At 38.1% G+C, this 23,053-nt stretch overlaps 1 protein-coding gene across 1 annotated transcript in view; it reads left to right on the plus strand.

Moving 5' to 3' along the window:
• The window catches only part of LOC143018359 (uncharacterized), a 204,090-nt gene extending 188,580 nt beyond the window's left edge, over positions 1–15,510 (plus strand). Inside the window, exon 4 of the mRNA XM_076173718.1 lies at positions 15,325–15,510. Within this exon, the coding sequence (XP_076029833.1) occupies positions 15,325–15,510 (186 nt within the window). The remainder of the gene's footprint in view (positions 1–15,324) is intronic.
• The last annotated feature ends 7,543 nt before the right edge of the window (positions 15,511–23,053 follow it).

Genomic DNA, 23,053 nt, shown 5'->3' on the forward strand with positions numbered 1-23,053 from the left:
CCCTTTGAACACAAGAAATTTAGTGTTATCTACTAAACCATGTCCCAGTGACTCACACACAAATATTTATGCACTTCCCCCTCGGCTATTTTACATAAATTTGGCTTATCTAAGCGTGTGCCCCTGTGTGTACTTTGTACACACGCACAAAGCCGTTCACTATACATGTACTCCTGTTTCTCTTTAGCGAAAGAGCATCGAAAGTATATTATGGTAACACCAGCAAAACAAACTGAGGCTTCGGTTGTCTCGTTCTAATAGGAAGTCTAATGCCCTATGCACACTAGCGGTTTGAACTGCGCGGACACCGCTGCGGTACTGCATAATCAAGGGGGAAAATGCGCGGTTGTGTGTAAACGCCTCCATTATCTTACATTGTAATTGAACCGTGGAGATTGAAACCGCTAGTGTGAAAAGGGTCTAATTGTAGACGGTGCTCCTAACTTACGGGTATAGCTATCCCTGGACAGATAGTTCTCTCTATTATAGGGAACATTTTAGATTAAAAAACTTCATATATACGGAATGAAGAATTTAAAGATTTAGAAAGTTGCATCTCAATGGGAATAAGTTAAAAGATAAAAATCATTTCTGGGCGTAAGTACATCCACATGCTAAGTTTTACAGGTGCAATGGGGGAGGAGAATTTGGGTATACATTCGGGAAAAACGACAGTAAGGAGTGACTATTTTTCGTTAGTTAATTATTTGTTCTTAATCAAATTATTGACCAAGTGATCATAATGGGACCAAGGTTACCGTTTCTGGGCGTAAGGGCGTACACGTGCTGAGTTATACTTGGTATCCATCAAAATTGCGGTCATAGGAGAGAGACATACATATATACATACGTACATATGTACATGCATACATACATACATACATACATACAAACAATTCTCCATAATTTTTATTAATATAGATGGCAGCAGCGATGATAATAGAGGGAGCCTGGTGCACACAACGCCAGAAATTACAATCTCAATTAAAAATAGTGTTTGTTAAACTTGTACGTACTGATTTTTCTTGGTATCGAATCTGTTGCGCTTCTTTGAAAAAAGAATTTGGATTTTTTGATTAAGCATTTTTTACTTATCTCGTGCTTGGTGCTGAGGCTATATATTTTAGTATTAAAAATCCCGCGTTGTACGCCCGTGTATTTATAGAATTTTTTTTTTTTTGTGGCGTCATCTGGTGGTAAAATAATAAACCACAGTAGTAAGAGAGTGAGCGCCGTTTTCTTCGACTATGAAGAACTAACTCAAATTTCCAAGAATAAAATATTTACCATTTGCTCTCATGTTAACGAGAAGCAAAAGGAGCTTCCAATAACTTTAAGAAGCTTGAGGCAGGTGGCTCACGCAACGAGGAGATGGTGACGACAGCTGGCTCATATACACTTGTCCATCTGGTGTTTACATATTCCCCGGCACTTGTGAATAAACTCCGCCGTCGTCTTAAACAATGATTTGATTATTTTTAGGTAATATAGAGTAAATATCCCCTTTTAGTTAAGACCAGAAACTTATGGGTATTTTGTATTTTGATTAAATATCTTGAAAAAATTGACAAAGAAGACAGGGAGAGAGAGAGAGAGAGAGAGAGAGAGAGAGAGAGAGAGAGAGAGAGAGAGAGAGAGAGAGAGAGAGAGAGAGAGAGAGGGAGAAAGAGAGACACAGACAGACAGAGGGAGAAGAGAGAGTCAGAGATAAACGAAAAAGAAAATGAAGAAGAGAGAGAAAGAGAGGAGCGAAAAAGGTGGACATGAGTAGAAGAGAAAGGTTATGCAGTTCCATACATGATGTAGTCAGGAGTTGTTCGAATGTACATGGAGATATGCACTGGCAGATGGATAAAACCTTTTATAGTCGCCCAGGTGGGCGACCCCATCTGGCCTGGAAGAGACGCCCAAATAGGAAACAAACATACAGTACATGAGCGCACACACACACACACACACACACACACACACACACACACACACACACACACACACACACACACACACACACACACACACACACACACACACACACACACACACATATATATATATATATATCATTATATATATATATATATATCATATATATGTATATATATATATATATATATACAGTATATATATATATATACATTTATATAGAAAGAGAGAAAGAGATAGAGAGAGAAAGAAAGAGAGAGAGAGAGAGAGAGAGAGAGAGAGAGAGAGAGAGAGAGAGAGAGAGAGAGAGAGAGAGAGAGAGAGGGAGAGATCAATCTAGATCTTGGTTTCACGGTTGTGATTCTCATTCCCAGACGAAGGAGAGACGTACTGTATACCAGGAGTTATATGCCGGTGTCTCTTTCCTTGACATCTTCACACAAACTTTGTCATAATAGAAAAAAAAAAAGATCCTCGGCAAGTTTGGCGGAATTTCAGTTCTTTGAGCCCGTTCCTCCTCCTCCTCCTCCTCCTCCTCCTCTTCCTTCTCCTCCTCCTGCTCACGACGACGAGAGTTAGACGGCGGCCTTTGGCATCGCGGCACACGCTTGGGTCGTGTCTCCCTTCCCTTGCCGGGCTCCAGTGCCGCTCACTCCCTCGCTGGCTGGCTGACTGGCTGGCACTCAGTGGCAGTGCGGCCGACCGCGGGTTCAAACTCGTGGTACCGATCTTCGTCGAGAGAGTTTTTGTCGTACGTGCGGTTTGTTGTCTCCAGTCCTTGGCACTCCAGATATTTGTTATTATTATTATTATCAATATTATTATTATTATTACCATTACCAGTTTAATGTGTGCTTGAAACGTGGGGGAAAAAGTGTCAGTATCTTGTGTTGAAGATGACGTGAGTTTTGTTGTTTTGGGAGAATTTTGGCAATCAAAGTGCGAGTCTTGGGCACTGATGGGCTCTTCCGTGGTTCTTGACGAACAGTGCCATTCGCGCGGTGGTAAACAAACAAGCGTGCTCGTTCGCGTAACAGGCGTAGCTAACCACCCCCAACGCAGCCACTCAGCGAGCCAGTTAACTACTCCTCGTTAAGTGTGAAGTGCCTCAAGAACCTGGACATTTCGCCACCCCTCGAGTGGTTATGGAAGATGTCTCCTCTGCTGGGTGTCCCATCCCCTCTCGCCTCCGGTCAGACCTTGTAGCTTCTGCCTCACGTCTCTCTCTTCCCTCCTGCTCCTCCTCCTCCTCCTTGTACCTCTCAAGTTCCATCTCCACTGCTAAGAACTTACTTAAATGACCTATCGCTCGTGCTTCAATCGCCCTCAAGTTTAACCCACACCTCCAGGAAGTTGTGCTAACGGAGGAGGGAGGAGGAGGAGGAGGAGGAAAAGAAGGAGAAGGACGAGGGAAGAGGGAGGAAGCGAAGGGGCGAGGAGGAGGAGGAGGGACCGGATTGAAGGGGGATGATGAAGAGAGTGAAATCGCAGTGGAGATGGTGGCCGGGTTATGCGACATGAGACTGGATCTCGCCACTGCCAACGACGTCCTGGTGTGCGCGTTTGTCCGATTGGGTGAGTGATCGCGGGGGGAGGGGACAACTTCACCCATGTTGGGATGGGTTAGGGCATGTGACAGTAGGAGATTCATAATATATGTTTCCTAAATACCCTTTTCATAAGGAAGGTACCAGAATCAATAAATGTTTGTTGTGTACATTTGTCCGATTGAATGAGTGACGGGGGACAACTTACCCCCTATTAGGGTGGGTCGTGTATATAAGAATGTGTAGAAATATGAGCTTCATTATACATACATACATACATATACATATATATATATATATATATATGTATATGTATATATATATATATATATATATATATATACTGTATATATATATATATATATATATATATATATATATACTGTATATATATATACACTATGGGAAACGGTCGAGTAAAAGTATACACCATTTTTATACACAATTGTAATTTTTACAAGTACCTGAAGAAACACTAACAACAAAAATGTCATTGGAGATCCAAATTATAAAAGAAAATTTTGTAAAAGTATTTTATGAGGACCAAATGAAAATATTTGTTGAGGTCATCATCAGCTGCTTCAAGTATTGGCTTTATGAAATGTACTCCCGGAGACTGAAAGCTATTGTATTTGCTGTGTTAACCTAATTTAAAAATGACGAATTCATAGACTCGTGTGGGATTTTGTAACACAAAATTTTAACTAAAAAATTCGTAAAGATTCGTTCTAATGTTCGGGTAGCTATTTTACCTTACAAAGGAAGAACATACCGAGGGAGACCTTTTGGTCCATAACTAGGTCGAGTGCTAATAATAGTTAAATGAAGAAATGAGTTAATAAGTGAACCAAACCATTGGTAGATATTACAGCATATTGCTTGAATCTTAATCTAAAGGAATGTTGAAACTTCGAAACGTACTGCATTGTACTGCCTCATACCATATGTTCAAAATGCCCAAAATTTTACGTTCATATAGCTCTCTTAACTTCATACCAATAAGTGAACAAATACACATAAACTTTAAAAACAAAAACCTTAAAATTCAAGGGCACTGCCTCGCTTAAAGCCATTTTATTTCTTTAGTTACGCGAATATGAAAAATCTACTTACATGAAACAAAATGCTACGTGCAAAGTAAAATGTAAATTATATCTGTGAGGCATTTTAATTCTTATATATGACAATGTTTCCTCTGTGAGAATTATGTTGAGGACTATTTTGGTGTCTGAATATGAAAACGGACTTCTCAGTGTTGTACATGTTAGCTAAACAAATTACTCTGTTGGTGTGTGTGTTAGGTGTCTTGTAAACAAGTGCAGTATTCACCGTTGCGTCATTTTCGGACCGGTTCATTTCGTCTTCATTTAATTATTTATTTCTTGATTTATTCATGTATTTATTATTTTTTTCTTGCATATTTACTTATTTATTTATCTTATTTGTATATTTAACAAATTATATATTACTAATTAGTTAATTAATTAATTTCTTTATTCACATATATATGTATTTTATGTTTATCTATTTATTCATCCACTTATTCATTTATTTTTATATTTTTTTCTTATCTATATTTCTAATACATGGTTTGTCGTTGATTTCTGTTAAAAATATAAATTTTGTTAAACTGGATTTAGTTATGTAGGATACGAGAGGACTAGATAGATAGAAGAACTTACGCCAGGAGGCGTTGAGTAGCTGCTTCCGAAGCCGTCACCTTTACCCTATTATGCGCTTTAAGGACTGTTAGGGGACAAGTCACAAACAGTCCTTATCGGGAATCGGAGAGAAGCTAGTGCGGGACTCGATCCCGTGATTACAATTACTTAAAACTTCTTCAAAGAAACACCAACAAGAATCAGTTTTTATAATGACAATAACCAGCGAGATAAATCACCATAAGGACATTGCGTAGCTTGCCTCTGTTTACTTTTCGAATAGTAAATATGTAAAAAGACTAGTGAATATGTTATAAAGCTAGTGAATATGCTATAGAAATAGTCTCTGAACACGAGCACGTGGTCTTATCGACGTCATGCGACGGATGTCGGTTGTGGTATTTTTTCTAAAATGTCCTTTGTAAAACGCTCGGTGTGCTGAGGTACAAAGGCTGTACCTCTTTTTAGAGGATAGAGAGGTCCTGCACTGAGCTACTAAGGCTGAAGTTGCTATGCGCTCTGTTTCAATTCGGATGTAGCGTGGTATTTAACTGTGGTATTTAACGTGGTATTAGGACTGCAGCGTGGTATATAACTATTTATTCATTTATTTATCTATTTGTTTATTGTAAGCTGTTGGCTCGGTATATTGTATTGAGAGAAGACACCAGTGGAACATTATTGATTCTATGTAATTTATCTATTTATTTATTTATTTGTTTATTTATTTATTTGTTTGTTTATTCATTTATCTATTAGGATGACAAATAAGCCCATTCTATATAAAAATCCCAGAAAATAGAAGTTTGTATGTAATGCTACTGGAAGTACAAATAAAAAATGACGGCATATGTAGCTATAGTAATACATATTGTGTGTGTGTGTGTGTGTGTGTGTGTGTGTGTGTGTGTGTGTGTGTGTGTGTGTGTGTGTGTGTGTGTGTGGTTTGTTGTGTGTGCGTGGACACACACACACACACACACACACACACACACACACACACACACACACACACACACACACACACACACACACACACACACACCAAAAAGCATTTTCCCCGTTATTAGGGAGATAGCTGATTCAAAGCACACATCCACTTCATACACATCAGAACGCATTTAACGTCCCGCTTGTTGTAATCTATAATAAATCTGTTCAATATGAAGAGCCATCTAGTGAAAAGTTGAATGTAGTTTCGACTTTTCCCGCTGGGCCCTGGGTAGTCATTGCGCCCATGCTACCAAAACGTGGTCATACATCTATTGCATTTACAATGAGGGTCACTTGATGTATATATTCATACCTACATATATGCATGTATACATATATACATACATACGCACATGCGTACTTACATACATACATACATACATACATACATACATACATACATACATACATACATACATACATGTATGTATGTATATATGCATGTATGTATGTACATACTGTACATACATACATGCACGCATAGATACATCCATACATACATTCGAACATGCATGCATGCATATATACATACATGGATAAATACATATATATATACCTTCACACACACATACATATATACTGTACATACACGTACATATATACATATATTCGTACATGCATGCATGTATATATACATGCATACATACACACATATACATACGTATACATACATACATACATACATACATATATACATACATACAAAAAGCCTTCTTCCTCCTTTTAAGGGGGTTAGTCAGCCAAGGGATGCACTCGCCCGTCACCAGTCCTACGCCCATCCAACACCCGCTCTTTTTCACCATTATCTTCCCTTGTGTTTATACGTAGTTATGTAAATTTTTGTTTGTTCAGTCCAATACGTTTAATGTACAGTACCTACCAATGAATTCCCCCTCTTGTATGGGGATAACCGAAGCAAAAAATGCCTCGGCTCTTGAAGGGATGTGAATACAGGAAAGTATTTCCAGTCAACTACTACCCATTTATTCACATTTTGCAACACATATGGGAATTTTGTGGCGGAATTCTTAACCCCCACCCCCGCTACAGGATCATTAAAGGAACTGTACCGGTATATTTATTCTAGTTTCAGATTTTTGTAGTGTTTATAAACGTAGGTATACCCTATTCTTCCAGTATATTAAGGATAGAAGCGATGGTAAACTATAGTTCATAAGAAGAATATTCAGTGTATTGTATTATAAAACGTACTTCAGTATAAAGTTACTCGATACAAAATTGTGAGACTTGTTTCGCACTAAATCCATTGCATTTGTAAAAAATTGTGAGTATTACCAAAGTGGGTAATAATGAAAGCAATATAATACGAACTGGTGTTCCAATTTCACGAAATAAAATGAAATATAGGATTTCTGAGCGTTAAGTTGTGATCATAAACACGAACATAGTGGGCAACCTGTTTCTGCTTCAGCAACCCGTTTTCTGTCAAATCAAATTGGAAGGGGACGATAATTTTTTGTTGATTCTGAACACAAAGGTCGAACTGTGTTGCCAAGTATATTTATTCAAGCTAAAGGGGGGGGGGACAGGAAGTGACCTCGTGTGTATTTATTGTACCGAACATAATACACATCCGGGTACAGGGTGAGCATAATGTTTGTGTACCATTGTGGGAAATGTGATTATTACAACGAGAGATGTGGAATAGGCAATAAATGCTTGCAATATTTTCCTAATGGGTTTACTTAATCTCGTTAATAGGTTGACCAAACTTTATTTATGATGTTTTCTTTTGTTGTTTAATCGTTGCGTTAAATAGGAACACACTGTAGGTATGATGAGCCAACCAGCACGTACACAAATGAACTCTTTAAACAATATGGATTTTATTCATTTGATTGCGTGACGGTCTTGTCGTGGAAGGATGTAGATAGATTTCTACAAATGTACACATAAAGAATAATTACAATCTTTGAGACACACTGTATATAAGTATTTGTATATATGTAAATACAACTACAAAGTAATGTCATAACACATTCGTAAAATTCAACAGACCTACTCTGTTGGATAAGAAGAAATGAAGTTCACGATATCCATATATCTCGATCACAGACTATGATCGAAATATATGGATATCGTCTACTTCATTTCCTCTTATCCAACACACTGGTTCTTTGTTGAATATGTAAATATGTATATATCTACACTTACGTTCATATATAAGAATATATGCGTATGTATTTATTTCTGTATATGTATAAATATAGATCCAAATTCACATACATATCTAAAAGTAAACATATCCATATACGCATACGTATAATTTCGTATGTTTATACATATAAACGTATGTAAAACGTCTCCCAAACAATGAGCTTATACTTTTTGACTGTTTGTGAGTACTCTTGTGAGTACCTTTTATAGGACACCCTTACACTTTAATTAAGGATACTCGACGTACTCCGAGCGAAGATATTCGTATATGATTCCTTAACTCTTAGGTCAGCCAATTCAGACAATAACTGTTTGACTGAAATAGGCTAAAGAGGTTTGAGTAAAATTAATGTTAAGATCGTGTATATATATATATATATATATATATATATATATATATATATATATATATATATATATATATATATATATAATTAAAAGTGATGGCTAGTTTTGCATTAATAATTTTCTTAAAGGTATTTTCCATATACCCTATTATGGATTTGTGTTCCTTAGAAAGGAAATTTATGACTTGGCTGTATGTAGTCATAAATTTCCGTTCTAAGGAACACAAATCTATAATAAGGTATATGGAAAATACCTTTAAGAAAATAATTAATGCAAAACTAGCCATCATTTTTAACGATATATGCATTAGAGAAAAACTCCTGCCCAAATGCACTTATAATATATATATATATATATATATAATATATATATATATATATGTATATATATAATATATATAAATATATATATATATATATATATATATATATATAATATATATATATATATATATAATTGATAACTGCTAAGGCCGTTCTGGTAGGAATCGAACCCGTTCCTCCGAATCACTAATCCCGTGTCTTACCAGCTGCTCCACAAAGGTTATAAAAGGATTGAAACATCACATGACACATTTATGAAAGAATTCGATAACGTTGAAGACTACCATATTAGCCTCATTTTTACTCAACCCCCCTTAAGCCCATTTGGGAACGACGAAGGATTTGAACGATTTTTAATTTTTATTCCGTTGCCGTTGACGTTGTGATGTAAATCACTAGGCTACAATTATGTCATATTGATATGTATTCTGGCTGTAGCAGCCGGCGTATATGTATGTACACACACACACACACACACACACACACACACACACACACACACACACACACACACACACACACACACACACACACATAAATATATATATGTATATATATATGTATATATATATATACATATATGTATATATATATGTATATATATATGTTTATATACATACATATATATATATATATATATATATATATATATATATCAGAACTAACACCACAGTCGGACGAAAGAAAGAGTTGAGTAAGCGAAACTATATATTTCGATTGCTAACTGCAATCCTCTTCAGTAGTGCAAAGTAGAGGTAGGATGCTGTCTTGAATAGCAACCTCTTTCAAAGGGAAGGGAACTGGGAAAAGAATAAATGTCACTATCCCAACCTTTATGTGACCTGAGGATAATATGAGGCCGGTTCATGGGGAGGGGGAGGAAACTTGTTAATAATATGTTTGGTGATGAATAATCCTGATATTATATCTGGGGTCCATTGACTCTTGGAAATATTCATCGTGGGCAGATATTCAATTAAAGTGGATTCCACCACTTTCCTTCTGAACCCACAGCCTAGTTTATAAATAAGATCGAATTTTTCCCAGTTCATCCAGTGATTGAATTTATTCACGTATTGACACACGGCTGAACTTTCTTGACCATACTTGATAGACCTCTTGTGTTCATTCAATCTTATCTTTAGGTCTCTCCCCGTCTGACCTATATATGAAAGGTTACAATCTTTACATGGAAGGGAGTAAATAACTGGGATATGATCTCTCCTCTGGTGAATATTTGCCCACGATGAATATTTCCAAGGGTCAATGGACCCCAGATATAATATCAGGATTATTCCTCACCAAACAAACTGTTAACAAGTTTCCTCCCCCTCCCCCTGACCCGACCTCATGTCATCCTCAGGTCACATAAAGGTTGGGGTAGTAACATTTATTCTTTTCCTAGTTCCCTTCCCTTTGTAAGAGGTTGCTATTTAAGACAGCATTCTCCTTCCACTTGGTACTACTGAAGAAGTTAGCAATCGAAATATATAATTTCGCTTCCTCAACTCTGTCTTTCGTCCGACTGTGGTGTTAGTTGTGATTTACAAATGTGTTACTACATTTCTCACCAGTGATATATATATATATATATATATATTTATATATATATATATATATATATATATATATATATATGCAATAAAAACACTAGGAGCGTGTGTTCACAAATGCGTAAGTAACCACTAGGAAAAGTAAACTAACGAAGCAGAGCGCTTTCGTATAATTAAATCTTCAGTGCAGATACAAAGAAGGAATTATGCTTCTTTGTATCTGCACTGAAGATGTAATTATACGAAAGCGCTCTGCTTCGTTAGTTTACTTTTCCTAGTGGTTACTTACGCATATATATATATATATATATGTATATATATAAATATATATATATAAATATATATACATATATATATATATGTATATATTATATATATATACATATATATACATATATATACATATATATATATATGCATATATATATATACATATATATATATATATATATATATATGTGTGTGTGTGTGTGTGTGTGTGTGTGTGTGTGCATACCCATGTAATTTTCTTTAACTAGAAAATCTCCCATAGACGTGATTTAGTTATGACTACTTGTGTGTGTTATTGCGTGTATAGTATATGTATGTGTGTGTTTAAGTGTTTGTAATACACAGGATAAGAGTTCTGTTTATCCTGTCCCGCCTCAGTGTTATCTTTGATTAAACTTTACTTTAGATATGTTTGTGTTGTCTAACTTTACTGTTTCTTCTTCTAAGTTGTTTCACAAACTAATGCATATGTATGGAAAACTGTATTTCTTTATATCCTTCAAATAGCTTCTCTTTTTCTTTTTTCAAATGTGTGCGTTTGTGTGTGTGTGTGTGTGTGTGTGTGTGTGTGTGTGTGTGTGTGTGTGTGTGTATGTGTACGTACATGTGTACGTGTTTGCATAAGTTTGATTATATTTGTTCAGCATGCAGAAGGAATTGTAACTGTTACAGAAGGCAAGAGCTTTCTCCAGAATGGGGGAAGAAACGGAAAGGAGAAGAGAGGAGATAGGAAAAGGGAAGAGAGGAGAAAGAAAAAGGGAAGAGAGAAGAGTGGATATCTTCCATCCTTTCACCCTCTTCCCTCTCACCTCCTCCTCTTCGCCTCTCTCCTCCTCTCCCCCCGATGCTGGCATCGTTAAAAGGAAAGCCATTCTTACACCCGCTTCCCACTAGGCCGCTTCTCGTCAAATGTTTTGAATTTGAACAACTAGAAGGTAACTTCGCTGGTAGTATCCTACACTTCCCATAGACCATTTCAACAAAGTCTCTACATTTCATATAAGTTTAAACTCTCTTTCTTCCTTATTCTGCTTCTCAGTCTATGACACAAAAGGTTATTTGACATTCGGACACTCGAATCACTAAATACTGTAACCGAAGTCGTTTCTACTCGAACGAACTCAGCGTGAGGCGGCCCTCGGGGACTTCGAAAGCGGAGTCTATGATTCCCGAAGTTTCTCTCTGAGGACTTCGGGAGAATCTCGTGGGTCGAGTTCATCAACTGCATTGACGTAATTTGTGGTTCCTGAGGGGCACAACAACTTCTACGGCCGTCTCCCTAAAATGTAATTAAATGCTTACGTTGTTTGTACTTAGGATACATGCGTACGTACGTACGTACATACATACATGCATGTATACATACATATGTACATGCATTCAGACATATATAGATACAAACATACATGCATGTATACATACATACACACATAAATACGTACATACATACATACATACATACATACATGCATACATGCATACATACATATACACATACATACATACATACATACATACATACATACATACATACATACATACATACATACATACATATATACATACAAACATACATATATGCATGCATAAATATTTACACCGAAAAATTGAGTGAATAGATCAAAGGTGGACAGAAGAGTGAGAAGACCGTGAAAAAAAAGTGTGAAGAATAATCTGAGTGAGGGCGAGGAGAGGAATAGGATTAAGGTAGTTTGTGTTTGTATCTGTTCAAAAAGAATGAATGAAAAAAAGAAAACAATAAATGAATACACATATATATATATATATATATATATATATATATAATATATATATATATATATATATATATATATACATGTATATGTGTATATATATATATATAATATGTATACATATATGTATATATATATATATATACATATATATGTATATATATATAAATATATATATATATATATATATATATATATATATACATATATGTGTGTGTGTGTGTGTGTGTGTGTGTGTGTGTGTGTGTATGTAATTAGATAGATAAATAAATATTAAGTAACGAAAAATATATGAAAATGAAATGGAAATACTGATGATGTGGGATGAAGAAGGGGAAGAGCAGAAACTACCGTAGGCGTTTCGAGAAAAGTGCTCCATAAAGGAGAGGAACATTTCTGCTGGGAACAGAATTTCGCGAAGAGTGTCGGATAAAAATATTCGTTTTTGGTCTTTGGGAGTAGAGGCGTTCGTAAAAAAAAAGAGAGAGAGAGAGAGAGAGAGAGAGAGAGAGAGAGAGAGAGAGAGAGAGAGAGAGAGAGAGAGAGAGAGGGGGGGGACTGTGTAAGTCGCCTTTGGGAATGCGAGGAGGATTCTTTACGTGAATAAAATCGTCTGACGGCAGCTAGAATAATTACTTTGAGTCTCGAAACACAGCGAAGGGACATTGGGTATGGCCAAACTCAGGAGTATTAGGTCGTTGTAGCTCAGTTCTAGAGCCTAGATATAAGACAGTCGTTTCACATGTTGCTAGGTGTCTAGATGCCACCACATTTCACCTAATTAGATCCAAGAGTTCTTTTAAATTCAGTTATTAACCTTTTATTTCCTCTTGTTCAGTTGTCTGTGATTTGCATAGGTTAGTGCGAATATGTGTATCGATAATAAACGGGGTTTAGAATATATTTGAAACACTCGGAAAGCGCAAACCTCCGCCAGGGCAGTCCAGTTACATCTTTAGAAAATCACCAGGTCCAGAATGTGGTCCGGATTAGAACCTAAGCCTTTTGGTATGTTACTTCCTCTATCACTCAAAAAAAAAAAAAAAAAAAAAAAAAAAAAAAAAAAAAAAATATATATATATATATATATATATATATATATATATGTATGTATATATATATATAGAGAGAGAGAGAGAGAAAGAGAAATGAACAATTAAATAAATAGATAATAATGATGATAATAATGATTGTAATAATATTGATACAAATAATGATGATGATGATAATAACAATGATAATAACAATAAACAGAATAAATAGATAAATGAGTAAATGTATAGGTAAATAATTAAGTAACTAACTAAATAAATAATTGGAATAAAAGTCAGTCAATCAATCAGCACATGAAATAAGATAGAAAAAATCATAACATTTTGCGTAAAATTTCTAACAAACATTCGAAAAAATTAATAAAACCAAAACCTCCATTAACGAAAAAAATAATAATTTGTATTAAATTGCTAACAAACAAACATGACCATCTTGTCAGATGTAAAGATGATGAGAAACCTAAGCGTAGCTGCGGCCGAAGCCGTCAGTTTTGCCCTATTATGCGCTTTGGAGACTGTTGGGGGATAGGTAACAATTACTGTTGGGAACCGGAGTAGAGTGCGGGATTCGAACCCACAACTAAGCGAATACGAAACGAACACGATTCCGATTACGCTATCAGCGCGCGTCAGAGATAGAATATATCGTACATTGTACTGCATCATTCACACCTCTATACAAGACTAAACTTAAAAAAATATATGGGCAACGGATTCTTGTGAATTTAGAAAAACGACTAAATTAAACCAACATCTTTGAAAACTAAAACTCGCAGGGCTCCGTTGGATGAGGTGAAACTATTGGTCGTTTTAAGAGAAGCTTATACAACTTTATGGTAGATGGTAATGGACATGGAACTGCTTAGTGTGGGCCTTATGGTATTGTAGTCTCTCCTATTCTTATGTTCTTATGTGGTGGACGTCCCAGTTTCATGATCTCATGGCGTGACGGACGAACATTCAGAGGTTTCTGACTTTTTGTGTCGCAAACAGGAGCATATCGTGTGATGGATGGACGCCTCTCGCTACTTCAACTAATTGACCTTACTTGACTCCGACGGTGTATTCTGAAATTCTGTTGCTGTTAGCAAAAAGGATGAAATACTTCTCATACACACCATAGTATCTCTGTGTTTGTGCTTTCTAGTGTATGGTGAAATGTCCTATTATTTTTAGATACTAGATTTTATTTATTTATTTATTTATTTATCTGTTTATTTATTTATTACGTACTTTAGATAGTAGGTGATGCCCCATGCCTCTCCGGAAGAAAAGAAAAATATTGAGGTGAAATGTCCTAGCATTTTTAAATACTAAGGACTTTTTTCTTTTTAATACACGTAGTTCAAAGAGAAAAATGAAACTCCCTCCCCCCCCCAAAAAAAAAAAAAAAACAATCCTCATAGAGAATCGCCTCTTAGAAGAAGTTCGGAGATGGAGCGTGATCTTCAGACGTTTGTCCCGAGACTTTTTTATTTATTTAGTTATTCATTCATTTATTTTCTTTAAGAGTTTCAGGTACATGTTATGTTATGAAACCACCTCTGTATCTTCGTAATGATAAAAACTTTCTGAATGGTAAGCAAATAACATTACAAAAAAAAAATCGTTTTTCTTGGGTTCATAAATACACAAAAAAAAGTGCAGACATCATTTTCCCTGTTCCGTTGAAAATTACCGGACCGAAATACCGAAATAAAAGAATCCGACGAAACCTTTCAGATATATTCGGTAACAAGTCTTGTTCCTGTGTATTACCGAAATCCAGTCAGCTCTATCCGGCTTCATCCAGGACCAAGCGAAGGTTACCGGAAATATTGCAAACCCCCCGGAACCCGGAACTTCAGGAGCATAATCTCAGGATGCCTGTTTGGCTTCCGGGCCAGATGTGTTACGGACAGCTGCTAAGAAGTCAAGACTAATGGCGTTGGAGGGAGAAAAACGCGCGAGTTGGTGTGTGTGCGTGTACATCTTAACCAACCTCTTTCCCTCTCTCAGTTTTTCTATCTCTCTATATGTATCTGTCTATCTATTTATCTATCTATCTATCTATCTACGTATTTATCCATCTCTCTCTCTCTCTCTCTCTCTCTCTCTCTCTCTCTCTCTCTCTCTCTCTCTCTCTCTCTCTCTCTCTCTCTCTCTCTCTCTCTCTCTCTCTCTCTCTCTCTCTCTCTCCCTCTCTCTTCCTACCTCACGTTCACTTTTACTCCCTCTTCATTACTTTCTCTCTTTCCTTTTCTTTCCTCCTCTGCACATCGCAAATCCTGACAGATATTCCAATATTTCCTCGCGTCCTTCGATGTGGTGGTTTCTTGGTTCCTGCGAGAGGGGAGGCTGGTTCAGGATTCGAAGAGGGAGGAAGAGGCTAGGTTACTCCCAGCAAGGCGCCCAAGATCTCCCAATCAATAGGCAGTAAGCACTCCCGATCCTCCTTCCCCCACTCCCCCTCCCTCCCTTCCCCCCCTCCTTCCCTCTTTCTCCCATGCGGGAGTCGCGTGCCCACGGCCACGTCATCACGTGACATCATAGACGTAGAGTCCCTCGCGAAAGTTCGTATGAGGGTGTGCGAAGATCCTTCGAGGTTCTTGGGCGATAGGTCATGTGTGTGTGTGTGTGTGTGTGTGTGTGTGTGTGTGTGTGTGTGTGTGTGTGTGTGTGTGTGTGTGTGTGTGTGTGTGTGTGTGTGTGTGTGTGTGTGTCTGTCTGTGTGTGTGTGTGTATGTTTCCTTTATACGCGGTTTCTTTTGCGCATCAGTGTTTCATGTAAGAGTGCTCTGCATGGACTCGCTGTACATATTATTTAATCTTATTTATTAATATATTTTCATTTATTTATTTATATTTTTATTTGTTTTTAATGAATGGAGAGTAAGACACAGGACCCCATGAGCGTTACTCCTTTCCTACTTTATTTTGCTAAATACAATTAGAGATAGATACATAAGCTTTTGGGAGTGACTGTATACACAAGCAGCTAAAACTACTTTTGATCCTCTCTGTAACAGTGAGTGACATATACGTGGCGATGGTGGGAGGGAGGAGGAGAAGGAGGGTGATGGTGAATGTACGTAAGCTGAATGCGTATGGACTACTATTGATAAGACCTGATAGGATGGAGTCACATTCGTTGAAACTTTTCAATGCATCATTTTATTAATCTTTGAATGAAATGAATCTATTTTTGGTTTGTAATATAAGTTTGAAGCTCGCAACTATATGTTTTTTTCTTTTGTGTACACTTATCTAATTTAGATTTTTATGATGGGTTTTAATGAGCTGTGATATTGAAAAGCCCGATGGAAAGCGATCATTAATTTTTTAATTTGAGCGATTTTTTCTGAAGTGTTTACTTGCTATACGGTACGCTTTTAAACTGTAGTCGTATATTTCTTTTGTTTTCACATATATCAGATTTCGTTAATAAAAAGGGACCAGCGATGGGTTCCTGTGTGAGGGACGTGGGAGACAAACGTTTCCCCGGCTGCCCGCTTTTAAAACCACCTGGAGGCGCAGCTCCGGGAGTCTGGTACTCAGTCCCCGGACAGGGCACAAGATCTCTTTCTATATCAACTTTGTATTTCCCACATCTCTATTTATGTTGATATAAGTTGGTGACATTTGGCTCTACACGAATACAACACAGACAATAGTCCAATGTTTCTTCCTAGAGGACCGTTGTCGGTTAATGTGGGGTTGCGGGACTCTAGTCTGTGAAAATCGAAGGGGCAGCTAGGAATCACTATTAAATAAAATGTTTGATTTCAAAACAATGTATAGAAGTCTATTTTGTTAATAAAAATTAATATACCTTTTTTTTTATAAATCTTTGGAACGAGGTCATTTGGGAGAACTATCTTCGTTCTTTTACAGTCTGACGTTTATGTGAACAAATTTTCACATTCACTGGCCATCGTACCAGAACCTACAATACGAGCAGTCTGCTCGAATCTAGGCTTGAGTGGGAACCATCTTTTATACTTAGGAGAGATTCTAGAAGAAGAATCGATTTGCAGACTGTTATGTCCTCTCTCTCTCTCTTTCACTCTCTCACTCTCTCTCTCACTCTCTCTCTCTCTCTCTCTCTCTCTCTCTCTCTCTCTCTCTCTCTCTCTCTCCTCTATCTATCTCCTCTCTATCTCTATCTCCCTCCCTCCCTCCCTCACTCCCACCCTCCCCCACATCATATCAAATTTTTTGTGGGGTGGATTACAGATTCCAAATATTTTATCTTTTCATTCGAAGTTTGCAAGGCAGATCAGTCAGAGAGAAGAGAAGAGGAGAGAGCGTCCCGTTTCGAATTGATTCGAAAGCAAGAATTCCCATATCTTGGAGATAAGAACTTAATCAGATGATTTTTCATCTTTCTTCCCGAAATTTTGGAAAAGAAAAGAAACAATGGATTCGATAAGTCTCGAGGGGTTTGGGTACTCGTGTTGATTGGAAAACGAACCCGCGCACGCAAACGCGGCTTGCTGGTGTAGTGGTACCGCGCTCGACTCTTAGCTCAGTGGTCTAAGTTCGAGTCCCCGTCTAAGACTGGGCAAGAAGGTGTGTGTGCGTGTGTGTGTGTGCGTGTGTGTGTGTGTGTGTGTGTGTGTATGTGTATGTGTATATGTTTGTGTTTTTGTATGTCTGTGCGTGCGTGCGTGCGTGTGCGTGTGTGTGTGTGTGTGTGCGTGTGTGTGTGTGTGTGTCTGTGTGCGTGTGTATGTGTGGAAGATCACATCATTATCCATAGATCACGCCACGTATGAGCTCTGAGCTCTCATTCGGAGGGTAACAGTTGTCGATCACGAGTCGAACACGTGGTACAAGACCAAAGTGGCGAATCAAACACACACACACACGCGCACACACACACACACACACACACACACACACACACACACACACACACACAGACACACACAGACACACACAGACACACACACACACACACACACACACACACACACACACACACACACACACACACATATCTATATATATATATATATATATATATATATATATATATATATATATATACATACACAAATCTAGAGGACATACAGTCTTGTGATTGAGTTTGAAATGAGATGAAGAGAACAGGCTTGCTCAGAAGTATTGGAGTATTGACCAGTGTCTGTGTCGGCACATTATGCACGAGTTTAGCCAATACACTGCAGGAAGGCCTAGTTTGCGTGCTGGAGAGGATCAATAGTATGTATATCAGCGTGGTTAGCTGTTGTTGAAGTTGTTTAGATTAGGAGTGAGGTTGCAATGTTTGACTATTTTTTGTTGTTCATATATTTTTTTTTGTATTTGTATTTATTGATTTGTTTATTTACTTGTTTATTTTTCTGTTTATCTATTTATTTATTAATTTTTGTTCATTAATAGATAGATCAACTTTGTAGTCTGGCTGTACTGAGAAGTGAATATTTGCAGACATAAACCAATTTGTACCATAGAAAGGGCAGTGAGGCTTGAATGCTATAGATTGCTTATCAGCAACCACCCAACACCGGGGGTTAGTGTTCCCTTAGCTGAATGAAAGCTTCTGGCGACATCTAGAATAGATACCAAGATAAAACGGAGGGAAAGGTCTAATTGAAATGAGTCAAACTCTTTAGTTGCTGAAAAAGGTTACCTTGCCTGAATAAGGTCACCCACAGGCAGGTGGTATAAGTAGTAATTTTTGCAAAATCGCGGCGAATAGATTAGAATTTTGTCGAATATGTCAATACCGTCAATATTGCTAACACGTGTTCATTGATTTTCTTTGTGACGAATCTACCTTGTGTTGTATCAACTTTGCAATATGTGATGTGCAACATTAGATGTATTGACAAGGGCGTCATCACGGAACCCTAATTTGTTTTAGTTCTTTTTCATACATCTTCTTTAACTTGGCGTACTCCTTCTGCAAACTTCACTAGTGACGAAGACAAGGCTCTTGTTTTTAGTTATATCGTGTACTTCGTGTTTACATAGAGAAGGAGAAGGGTGAGTGAGGCTGTGTGCTTGGTAATTAATCCTTCAAACACCGGTTGGAAGAGGAGGAGGAGGAGGAGCAGGAGAAAGAGGAGGAGGAGGAAGGAAGGAAAGTGCCCTCAGATGAATGAAATCAACTGACGGCAAAGAGAAAAATATATTAAAGATCCTTTCCATGTACAGGTTAGCATCATAGAACTGGAAAGACTATAAACAAACACACAAACTGAGTTTACTCGTGTTTTGCTACTGAGGACGACCTGACCACCGTGAGACCGTGAGTAGAACACAGCTATGACGTTCGTGAGCTGTACTGTAGCTCGTGAGAGGAGCTATGAGCCAAACTCACGAGTGCATCTGTGAGGCTGCTCGTGAGAGCTGCCGTGTCGGATATCGTGAGTACAGTATAATTCGTGAGAAGCACAGCTGTGAAATAGGCCCAGTTCGTGAGAGGCACATCTGTAGGCCTATTTCGTGAGAGGCACAGCATTAGGGTTTCTCGTGAGAGCAGCTGTGGTTTGGATTGTGAGTACAGCTTCTGTGCAGCTCGTGAGAACAAATACTCGTGAGAACATATGCTCGTGAGTGCAAACGTCAGCGGGCGTCGTGATTCCATTGAATTTTTTGTTAAATATTTCTTTCATTTTGCAAATCCGACGAGAGGTGGGTGGGGGGCGAAATGGTGTTATGTATTAATTGCTTAAACTGGACGCGGAAATGCAATTTGGATCTGGTCTAAATGCAAACGAACCTCATGATAGCTAGCGCTTGTTTGCGATTTTTCTGTTAGTGTGTGTGTGTGTGTGTGACTCACCATGGTCTTGAATCACGTGTTAGACTCGTGGTCGACAGCTATTTACCTCCCGGAAGAGAGCTCAGAGCTCATATATGACCGAACTATGGGTAATGCGTTGACCTTAAACGCACACACACACACACACACACAACTCCCCGCTTACGAGAGTTGGAGTAACGACTCGCAGCACAGCGAATCTGAAACTATTTCAGCCCTAGGCGGGATTTGAACCCGGACCGCCGTAGTGGCGGCCACGAACGCTACCACTGCGCCGTCAAGTCGTGTGTGTGTGTGTGTGTGTGTGTGTGTGTGTGTGTGTGTGTGTGTGTGTGTGTGTGTGTGTGTGTGTATGCATGTATGTGTGTGAGTTCCTGTTTTATATTTTGTGCGCTACTGGCTTAATCGGAGTCGTGGTGGTTTAGTTTTTCGTTTAGTTGTGGGTTCGAATCCCGCAATTCTCTATAGTTTCCAGCCGTGACTGCTTGTGACCTGCTCCAACAGCTCCCTAAGTACATAATAGGGCAAAGGTGACGGCTTCGGCCGAAGCTGCCCAGCGCCTCCTGGCGTGGTCTCCTCACCAGGAGGCGCTGAATAGCTGTTATCGATTTGAGTTAACCAATAACAAATCACGGAATTCCAGTGGATAAGGTTTCTTTCTGTAAACTTAATATGTTCTATTCTTTCTAAATCTACTTCGTTTTAATCACAAAATAGAGTATTTCGAAAGTATAAGTAAACTAAACTTTAATTAAAGAAGGTTTAACGCAAAGGTTACGGCCTTGTACCTCCTTTTATTCACAAGTCAGAGCTTCTCGAAGGCGTAAATAAACTAAGGTTTAATTATAGAAGGTTGAGCACGAAGGTTACGGTCTAGTACACCGCTTAATCCGGGTTTATAAGGGTTTAAGTCCCCATGTGCAATCATGCGCGAAAGTACACATGTTTACACTATCTTTGTGTGTGTGCGTTTGCGCGTGTGAACTCGAATCCGCGCATATACGTCGTGTGGAGGCTCCCCTTTGAGGTAAGCTAAGCATATATGATCAGAAATAGTACAGAGTTATCCTTAGGAAGCGCGGCGCTCTCGCATTCGCTTAGTTGTGGGTGCGAGTCCCGCACTTCTCTCCGATTCCTAGCTATGACTGTTTGTGACCTGTCCCCCAAGAGTCCCCAAAGCGCATAATAAGGCAAAGGTGACGGCTTCGGCCGCAAATACCCAGCGCCTCTTGACGTAGGCTCCTCACCATCATATTACAAAACAGTATTGGTATTGTATTGAAAAGACTCGAAAAAGCATTGGAACTGAAATATTAAATCAGTATTTTGTCTGTCTATATATTTATCTATGGATCTATCTGTCTGTTTATATATTTATGTATCTGTCTGCCTACCTATCTGTCTATCTATTTCACCAAAAAGGCCTTTTCCCTCTTACAAAGAGGTAGTGGAGCGACATTTTGTCTATCAATCTATTTATCTATCTATATATTAAAAGGCTCCTTCCCCCTATAAGGGAGGTAGTCAAAATATTTTGATAATGATAGAATACTGTTATGTTTTAGCTTTGGCTTAATGAATCATGAAGTGCGTTTCGGTATTGAAGGGTACAGGACGAACGTAGGATAGAAGGCAGGGAGTCACTGTATTGAACCACGAATGTTTCCTATTTGTAAGGGATCGGAGGTTGAACGAAGATATATGCAACGGGTGAGGAACGGAGAAATGTGGAACGGGTGAACAGATAGGACATACGTCGAAACACACGGGGGAACTTGGCAAACGTTGGCATTTGTTGTTTAATTCTTACGTTCATTCTCGAAAATTAAACATTCTGTTATGAGACTATTATTGACTCAAAATAGGATGCCAATCACAAGGATGATGAAGGTAAGGTCATCCTAGTAAGACATCAGGGCAGGACTCAGTCATGGACTTAGATTGAAAAAAAATTAGTTTTAAGAAAGAAATAGGAAAGAACTGCTTTGTCAAAAGAGTGATTAACAAATGTAATATATTTAGTAATCATGTAATTAACGCTAAAACAATTGGTTCTTTTAAGAAAATATTAGATAACTTTATGGATATGAATGACAAAAGGTAAGGGACATGGAACTGCCTAGTGTAGGCCTTATGGTCTCTTGCAGTCTCCCCTATTGTTATGTTCTTATATTCTAATACTCCTACTTTCTTCATTGCCTCTCGGCGCGATATTGTACCCAAGGATAGAAGCTCTCTCTCTCTCTCTCTCTCTCTCTCTCTCTCTCTTTCTCTTTGTGGGTGGGAGTCTAAAGGTCAACTGATGCACAGTTCATCTTGTTGCTGTTGAGTTCTCATCACTTCGTCACCATCGATCTCAAAACAGGAAACGTCTCGACCAGAGAACCGAAGAAGAGCCGCCGTTCTTGCGGGTCATTTTGTTTCCTGAACCAAAGACGAAGAGAGAAGTGAGGGGAAAAAGAGGGGACAGGAAAGGGGAAGTGAAAAGCGTGACAGAAAGACGGAGGAGGGAAAGGATGAGGAGATTCAACTTCCTAAGAATAAACATCTGGCACATTGACGTCATATTTGAGTGATGCCATAATTGTGATATATTTTAGTGACGTCATAATAGTGACGTCATCTTGGAGTGATGTTATACATGAATGACGCCGTAATTGGATGACGTCATACTTGAAT

The sequence above is a fragment of the Oratosquilla oratoria genome, chromosome 34 (assembly GCF_046742065.1).
Source record: "Oratosquilla oratoria isolate Oo_2021 chromosome 34, ASM4674206v1, whole genome shotgun sequence".
Lineage (NCBI taxonomy): Eukaryota > Metazoa > Arthropoda > Malacostraca > Stomatopoda > Squillidae > Oratosquilla > Oratosquilla oratoria.